This window comes from Heptranchias perlo, chromosome 25 (genome assembly GCF_035084215.1).
Source record: "Heptranchias perlo isolate sHepPer1 chromosome 25, sHepPer1.hap1, whole genome shotgun sequence".
NCBI lineage: Eukaryota > Metazoa > Chordata > Chondrichthyes > Hexanchiformes > Hexanchidae > Heptranchias > Heptranchias perlo.
Window position 1 is genome coordinate 26621529 of NC_090349.1, and position 9626 is coordinate 26631154.

At 39.5% G+C, this 9626-nt stretch overlaps 1 protein-coding gene across 3 annotated transcripts in view; it reads right to left on the reverse strand.

The window, feature by feature from the left end:
* The window catches only part of anapc7 (anaphase promoting complex subunit 7), a 29124-nt gene extending 19738 nt beyond the window's left edge, over positions 1-9386 (reverse strand). For 2 of the 3 annotated variants that reach the window (XM_068005827.1, XM_068005826.1), the window contains exons 1-2: positions 9225-9386; positions 3609-3795 (exon numbers count right to left, since the gene is read on the reverse strand). In XM_068005827.1, the coding sequence (XP_067861928.1) occupies positions 3609-3795; positions 9225-9325 (288 nt within the window). In that variant the 5' untranslated portion in view covers positions 9326-9386. Of the gene's footprint in view, positions 1-3608; positions 3796-5932; positions 6028-9224 lie in introns of those variants that run through there. The other variant, XM_068005828.1, reaches the window with a different exon arrangement.
* Between the last annotated feature and the right edge of the window lie 240 nt (positions 9387-9626).

Below are 9626 nucleotides of genomic sequence, written 5' to 3' on the forward strand. Positions count from 1 at the left end.
ATCACCCCTTCAACTTTTCTGTCCTTGCGACAAGCACCCCATCACAAACCTCCCTCTCCTTGCCAAAGTTCTTGAATGTGTTGTGTTGTTAGCTTCCAAATCTGTGCACATCTTTCCCACAACACCATGTTTGAATCTCTCCAATCAGGTTGCCGGCCCTGCCACAGCACTTAAACAGTCTTAACCGAAGTCACAAATGATAATGACACTGTGAATACACTGGGATGTTTTTCTACATTATAGGCGCTATATAAATGTAAGTTGTTGCTGCAAAGGTGCAGTCCCACCTTTCTGCTACTAGATGTCCTCAATGAGCTATACAATTAACAGGGCTCCTTCTGGTATTGAACAATACCATTGCAACATTTTTATTTGTTATGAACATTTCAAAAGTTATATCACCCCCCCAATAAAGTCCCAGATGTCAGATTTATGGAACGTCCCACATGGTTCATTATTATCTTTCATTATTAAATTAATTTTGTCCATTAGGACAAATAATATCGGATACTAGGATGTTCTTTTCAGTCAAAGCAGAAAGAAGCAGTACCCACATAGCCTACAATGTATACTAATGGGCAGAAGATTATATAACTAGTAAAGCAACTGTTATCACACCTCTAAACTATGCTGTTGCTTTAACCTTCAAAATCATTCAACAATGGTTAGCCAACATTAACCCCCCCGAAATCTGTAGCAACTATATCCTGTAGCAAGTTATATTGGCAAAACAATAGCCCCATAACCAGTAAACAGTGGTACATTCTTAAAATCCAGTAAGAGGCTACTCTAACGAATTAGCACAATTGATCATAAACTCTGGTAGCATTAACATTCAAACTACAACGTATTAAACTGTGCAGTAAGACTAAGTACAGAATTCATCCCACAAGTGAGCAGTTATAAATAACCCAAATGTCACAAGTGTAATCTAGTTGTGCAAATCATAGGTGTGAACATATTGTTTTTAATTTTATTTCAATAAGTACTCCACATTATAATTTACTGATCAATTTCATATGCCAGGGCTGGTATAAAATCTGCACTTTAATACTGCCCACATCTATGTAAGGTGGCTTTTCTGATGTTGAAATTCCAGAAACTGGATTCAAAGTTAGTAGTTATGGACAGGTCCAATAGAATATTTGGTCACTGAGCTCACTGACTATTCCAATTCTACATCACTGACAGTCCACGTATTACAACAGCATGAATAAACCGCTTTTTACAATGAAAGATGCAGGTTCAATTCCGCTGTGCTATTGTGGGACCAGGCACCTTCCCACCCAGAAGAGAGAAACAAAGAAAGCCTTCATGCCTCTGCTGATGGCTAGCTCAGAAGAGCATTTTAGCAGACCCAGGGAAATAGTTTCCTGCTGTGCCAAACACATAGTGTGAATCCCAAGAAAAAAATAATGGGATTCCAACCTGAAATGAGTTTGGATAGTCTAAACTGAGTTTCCTAATGGGTCCAGGTCCACAGCACAAAGCAACCCATAATTCAGTTATCCCAGTCAAAAAGATAATGGGACAGCTGTTATGAGGAATAGAAAAATCACACTGGGACAGTAGGGAGTGATCTTTTAATGTTGGCATTAATCCATATTGGTGGACTAAAGTATAGGGTGCTCTGTGTCAAGCTATGCTTGAAGTCAAAATTGGATGCAAAAAGTGGAAGTGTTCTATTCTCCACTACTGATACCCCTTAACTCACGAGAACACGCTCTCACCAAACTAAACAAATTTAGAGGAAACTAAAAAAGTGTACTTAGCACATTTTACAGACAGACACAGATGGTTTGTACCTCAATATGAAGGAAGCTTCTCGCATTGCAGCACAGTACATGAGGACTGGAACATAGACACAGACCCACTGACTTAGTCATACTACCATTACTGCAGGGCAGTTTACAACAATAGTTAACTACAATTCTGTACAAAATTGCAAATCCAGCTTTTGAAAGTGTAACTTTTAGTCTGAGTTAGTTTGTTTACAGGGATGCTTTTCATTCTTTGAGTCACAGTCCCAAACAACACATTGATTAAGCTACACTCTCAGGAATGTTTGAACGCCCTGCATCATAGAAGACTTACGCTTCCCACTGCTGTTAAACTCCAGATCTCAAATGTGCATCAAAGACAGTTGTCAAATGATTAGTGATTTGTGGGACAGCCCATTTAGTATAACTATTGAGAATTGGAAAACCACTCGACTTTGGATTTCTAGATGCGTGCAATCTTTCTCTTCTTTTCCTACTGGACCCAGGAAAGCAAGGGTTTTGCTGCTTCATTGTTCTGTAATCCTCACTTTAGGCTGCAGGGGGGAATAGACAAGTATAATCCTGGGCTCTTGTATAACTTATGGTGTATAGTAGCAATTTAATTTGGACTCCTTTACCCAACCACATATCCAGTGAAGCTTGCTGAAGCAGGCTAACTGCAAATCTAGACAAAAGTACTTTCAGACGAATAAGTATTCCTGATTGGTAAAGTGATTCCAGTATGGCATGTGGTTTCCTATCCTGGTCAATAGCCTGCTTTCTGTGTCTCAATAAACTACTTTTATTTTATCAAATATTCCCTAAAAAGGGGTGTCCCGACCATGCCCTGAGGGAGATTAGCTGCTTCAGTGAGTCTTTCCTTTGCCCTCCACCCCCACCATGGGCTACATTTCCACAAAACAACCCATAAGAGTTGTCACTAGCCATTTCTTTTAAATGGATATCGACTGTCAATTTTAACTGGCAAAACAGTGGCCACTGTATTTTCCCTGCCTGCAGGTTCATGGCCTTAGTTTTTGATGTTTCTTTATGTTGCCTGGCCTATATATGGATATCACAATAGGGGTTGTTTAAAAATTTCACACTATTGCTGATTATGTTATATCACTTGCCTTGTTTTCCATACACCCAAGTGTATAATTTATTTTTATAATTTGCAGATAGGGAGGGCCACTTGCATTAATGTTGACCTTAATACCCTAAAGTCACTAGAGGTTATTTATACGTGTTTTTTTCAATAGTTTTTGTCAAGGACCACAGTATCAAATAATATGTTGCTTGAAGGACACTCTCAAAATTGCTGCCACACACTGAACCAGAGTGACGGGGGTTTGGATCTGTGTTTGCAATTCGCACACAGTAACCAATCTCAAACTAGACAGTTGTTTGTGGGGAGGGAATTAGTTTGCTCTATCTTTTAGAGCACAGAGTTTTGTTGTTGCCAAAGCAGCCCTCACAACTCCCCAGCGTCACAGGGCACTATTAGGTTGGCTGTGACTAGGTGACTACAATTTATTGGCCTCCAACAGGTTCAACAAAGCTTCAACTGGTCACCAGCAATTCTCATGGATCATCAGCACCAATGTCTTCCAGTTTAGCCCTCTTGGGTCACACCTCCCCTTATTTGCCTTGTGAATAGTTACCCATCTAAAAGTACTATAAATAGACTTATCCTTTAGATGAGCTTTATTTATTTATATACAAAATCATGCTGTTAGAGGGTGTTTGTGGTGGGGGGGGAATAATTCAATTACCTTTCTGTCAGCAATAAGCTACATGCCACTGAACAGCCTTGAAGGGGTGAGTAAAAACCCTCATGCTCCTTACCTGTGTTTGTGGGGTTGAGGGGGTGCTCCCACCAGCTGGCCTCACTTTCGTGGTCTTACTCAGGGCCTTCTTCTGCTGTAAAGCGACTTTGTATTTAGATTCAGCATTACGATATTCTTTATCATGAAAGAGAGAATCTGCATGGTAGACAAGTAGCTGATACTTCTGCACCGGGGAGAATAATTCTCTAAAAGTAAAGAACAAACAAAGTATAATTAGTGCATCTGTGAAACTACCTGCAATCTTTACATGGTAAATTTTGAGGTTTTTTTGCATGGAGGGAAGAAGGTTGGTCACCAAGATCACAACTATGTATATCACATGAATTTTCCAAGATAATCTTACTTTATCATAATCCCAATGTCAACTTTCCTTTTCATTTCCCTTTAGAATTTAGCCAAATTTAGAATTGTACACATTCCTTCCAAATGCTGCCCCAATGGTGCACAGAGTTATAAGGCAGGTCCCCCAGAAAATGTTGAATTTTTACAATAATAGTGCATTCTGATTCATTTTAAAACACATGTTTCACAATTGATAGATTTTATAGGCTTCTGGGGCAACAGGTAGAGCAAGGCAGGGGATGCCGAACAAGTTACAAGAGTAGAAGAACTGTGTAGTGCTGTTTTCATGGGGATTTTAATTATTTGTTAGTTAAGTGGTCTGATACCAGGAGGGTAAGTTCAGGGGGAGACAAGACTAAATTATTTGTTGATACTGCCAATGTTTGCTTCCTTATTCAATATGTTAGGGAGAGTACTAGAGAGAACATTTATCAGAGTATTAGATTTATTACTTAGCAGTGATCCTGAGATGATAGCCATCTGGGCAACAGTGCCCATTCTGTTGTTAAACTGATAATTTAATGTCATACCCAAGTGCTAAATTTTCACTAATGAAGTTGCATTTATATAGTGCCTTTCACGACACCCCAAAGCACTTCACAGATAAATGAATTACCTTTGAAGTGTAGTCACTGCTATTATGTAGGCAAACCCAGCAGCCAATTTGTACACAGTAAAGTCCCACAAACAGCAGTGAGATAATGATCAGAAATTCTGTTTTAGTGATGTTGATTGGGCGATAAATATTGGCCAGGACACCAAGAGGACCCCCTGGTGTTCTAAAGTACTATGTCCACCTGAATAGGTAGCCTTGATTTAACATCCCATCCAATAGACAGCATTTCTGACAATGGTGCTCTTCCTCAGTACTACATGAAGTATCAGCATAGATTGATGTGCTCAAGTCCTAGAGTGGGGTTTGAACCCAACACCTTCAAGATTCATTGAAGTTACATTAGGGTATGCTGTCAGAATGAGAATGACAGCCCTACAGAAGACAAATTTAATTTATTTAAATATGTGCTGATAGACAAGGAGGTTTCATAGTAACTGAGAATAACTCAAGTATTTTTTTGTGTTCAACACTGTTGAAGTTGCATTTATTGCTAGTTGTCCTAAGTGCATTGTCAACCATAGAGTGTGGACTGGAGTCATGTGTAGGAATGGCAGGTTATTTTCTCTAAAGGACATTAGTGAATCGGTCAGGTTTATCTGGCAGCTTTCATGGTAATTTATCTGGTACTAGCCTACAAATTACCAGATTTACTGAATTCAATTTCCCAACTTGCCATGGTGGCACAAATTGCCTGCTGTGTTTGCCCACATAAAAAGTGAGTGCACTTCAAAAGTAATCCACTGATTGGAAAGCGCTTTGGGACATCATATGTAATACGGTTATATAAATTCAAGTACCAGTTTCCTTTCTGTTAGAAGTCAGAAAACAATTAAAGGCAGCAATGGTGCTTTGAGGGCTTATCAGGATGGGTTAGATATGAAGATAAAAATCTGCTGTGAGTTGAATAGATAGCTTGCATCAGTTTTCACTTCTCAATGCAATGCCACAGTCCCAGTAACACAAGATGGGTGTGCAGCTAAAAACTGCTTCAAGAGAAATAATTGCAGAAATGGTTTTAGCTAAGATTAATAAACTCAAAAGCAGTTAGTGCTGCTAGACTCAATTCTGTTTACCCTAAAGTGTTATAACAAGCGAATGATAGTGTATTTGAGCCACTGCCTCATATATTCAATTGGTCATTGAGGTCCAGGCTTGTTCCATGGATCAGAGGGAAGCTCAGGAGGTCTCATGACTTAAGGGGATGAAATCTGACCTTGGAAACTATAAGTCTGTGATTGCGGTGATAGCTGTAGGGAAGCTGTTGTATAGGATTATACGGAATGTTTTTATAATTATTTGGAGAGTTTGGCTGTTATTAGGGATTTCCCATCATGGCATCAGAACATAGGTCCTACTTCACTAACCTGATTTTAGGAGGTGACCAGGATGGTGGATGGTGGTAGTCTTGTGGATACTGTATATCTTGATTTCCAAAAAGTGTTCCGATAAAGTACCACACAGACAGCTATTGGAAAGAATTAAACCATATGGGATGATAGGACACATACTATGCTAGATAGGTAACTGATTGAAATCTTGTAAACAGAGGGCTATTAAGTAATAGAACCAAATGGTTTGTGATCAAGAGTGAAGTTATACAAAGCACTGTGCTGGGACCATTGCCATTTATTATTTTCAATAATGGCTTAGATGAGGTCTTTAATGGAACTACTCCAAAACTTGCAGATGACATAAAAATGTTAGTAATTTAGACCAAATCAAAAGTTGCAGGTTGCTTTGGACAAGCTAAAGTATTGGACCCATGCGTAGCAGATGTCCTTTAATGTGGACAAATGCAGTGTCATGCATTTGGGGTCGGAAAACTCAAGGCATGTTTAAACCATGCAAGCGTACCTGTTAAAGGTAACAGATCAAGAAAGGGACCTGGAGGTAATAGCTGAACACTCATTAAAGGTGCACAAAAAGTTTGAGGTGGCTATGGGGAAGGAAATAGTATTTTAAGTTATATTGGTAGAACCGTTGAGTTTAAATTAAAGAGTACTATATTTAGGTTATATAAGGCTTTGGTAAACCCATTCTTGGAGTAGTGTCCAGTTTTGATTCCTGCATATGGTGAAGGATACAGAGAATCTGGAGAAGGTGCAGGGGAGCACAACCAAAACAATATCTATCTCTAGGGCTTGTAAGTTATGAGGATAGGTTTCAAGAACTAGGGCTGTTTACTTTGGGGAAACAGAGTGGTTTATGATCGTTCATTTTAAAAAGCTCAGATTGGACTCACGATCAACGAGTTATTTGAGATAGATAGGCATAGGAGCAATACAGGCATGTATATAAAATCCATAGGCAAAGAGTAGGTTAAACGGCAGGAAATTTTTATTTCAGTCATCACCCTCGAAGGCTACTGAAACATGTGAAACATGAGTTTTACTAGAATCTTTTAAAATGGAACTTGACAAGTTCTCAAGAGAAAAGGACATTTACAATTTTGGACTTAAGTTGTTAGTTGCAATTATGGGTTCCCATGGTCTCCTGGAGCTTTACTTGATTGCCTTAGAATTAGAGAGGAACTTCCCAAACTTATTCCTGAATTTTCCACAGGATTTTTTGCAACTCCTAGCGGATTGCATGGTAGGGGGTGAGTCAATGATGTATGTGGTTGCATCTCTGTCTGGATGAGGTAAGCTTGATAGACCTGATGGTGTTTTCTCACATCTCTTTTTGTATGTTTTTTACGTAGGAAAAGTGAGTGACATTTGCGTTAACCCATATTCAGCATACTAGCCTGATCATCACTTTTCTACCTCAACAATGACTTTCTTCCCCCTCACAGGGGTACCCCCTTTCTCTAATCCTCCACCTCCCCAGTTCACAAAGGCATGTTCCCTCCCATATCTTCTCACTGCAGCTCCCATCGGATGCTGCTACTTCAGTCCAGGAGCTGATTCTGCTGCAGACAGGAATTCCCGATCTATTTCAATACCAGGAATTCCCACTTACTCCCTACAAGATGGACTCCACTGCTGAAGAAAACCAGCGTCAGGTAACAGCTGCAGGAGGCTGCGAGAACAACCTCAGAAGCAAAGCAACAATGATCCCACCCACATCCCTTGGGGCACCAAATCAACTGTGGCAGCAGAGCTTGTGCCACAACATCTGATTTCCCATCTCGGGATAAAAGGAGACACCATGCATATACCTGGGAATACTAATTTCCGGTGTGATAATAGTTAGGATAATCTTCAGAACTTAATCTGAAAAGAAAAAAATGACACTAACAATACGATCAATGTAAATGTCATTGGTAAAACTTACATTTATTTGGCACCTTATCACATCTCTCAGAACTTCTTAAAGCACTTCATATACAATGACAAAAAGAGTTGCACTTGTGCCTTTTCTTTACAGATGCTTACTGATCTTTGCAAATTTCTAGCATTTTCTGCTTGTTTCAGAATTCCAGCATTTGCAGTTTTTTTTCTTTTCACATACAATGAATTACTTTGAAGTGGTGCAACTGTACTCAAGCAAATACAGTAGCCAGTTTGCAGAAATCAAGATCCCAGAAACAATAAGATGAATGTTTAGCTTTTTGGTACTGCTGGTTGATGAAGGCATGTTGGCCAGAACACCAGAATCCTTTGTTCTTTGATAAAAATCCTATGAAAGGATATCCTAACAACCATGGCATGAAATGGCAGATGGGACCTAGGTTTAACATTTCATCTGAAGAACAATCCCTCCAATAATGCACACTCCATTAGTACTAAAGTGTCAATAAACTTGCATTTAGAAAGTGCCTTTAACATTGAAAGCATTATAAGGTGCTATAGATAGGGCAGGGAGAGAAAATAAAATAAATAGACACCAAGTCACAGTGAGAGAATTAAAAGAGGTGACTGAAAGCTTGGTCAAAAAACAGGTTTTCAGAAGGGATTCAAAAGGGAGAGGGGAAGTGAACAGGCACAGGCGTTCAGAGAGGGAATTCAAGCATGGGGTCAAGATAGCTGAAAGCTCTGCCACCAATGGCGAGGCAAAGCGAGGGTAGAATGCGCAAAAGGCCAGAATCAGAGGACCAAAGAATGCTGGAAAAAGTTGCAGAGATGGGAGGGATTTGAAGATGGCAAGCTTAAATTCAATGAGTTGGGGGCAGAGCGCCAATGTAGATCAATGAAGCAAAACCTAGATTACATGCTTATTTCTTGGAGGCCATTTCACCATCATGCCTATGTCACTGTGAGCTCCACATCAAAGCTAGCAAGTTCTGGTCTTTCTTCATAATCTTCAATATTTATAGAATCACAGAAACCTGAACCATTCTAATTCAGAGGTGACAAATACTATAACCATGGTCCTGAACACTTAAAGATAATACAATCAAAGACTTATATTGTGACATCCCCAATTCAGAGCTCAGGCAGCTACTGAGTGATGCTAACAGCTCTTGTAAATGTGAACCGCTTTCATCTTCCCACTAGGGAACTAGTTAAACTACAACTATAACAAAAGTAAATTTAACCCTGAATACCAACCTTTAATAGGGTTAGAATAGTCGGGGATGTAAGAGGAAAGGGGGGGGGGGTCACATTAAAAAGAAACACGATGCACTTTAAAACCAGACCGTGTTAGTACTGAGGAAAACTCGGATACACAAAACCAACCGGGAAACGAGGAAACTCGCCAGCGACCACTTACGGGTTGTTGTCGCTCATGGTCAGTAACAAGCTGCTGAGTAGTCTCACATTAGAGTACAAGCCAGCGGCCACCATATCCCGGACGTGGTCGATAACGTTCATCTTCCTCTGCCAGAGAAGTTCTCTGTGTAAACCCCAAACCAAACTAGCACATCAAAAATGGCGCCGCGGGCCTCCCACAACCGGAGCTGTCCAATTAATGACTGAATAGTAATAATATAATAATCCAAGCAATGACCACCCGACTTCATTTATTTATTGCAAAAATATAAAAATAGAACTTAAAAAATTAAACTGAAGGAGATGGCTTGTAACTTAGTTGAAAGACAAAATAAATCTTATCGCGATAACTATATAACATACAAAATTTTAGTGACATATTTTAAAATTAAAATGTATAGCT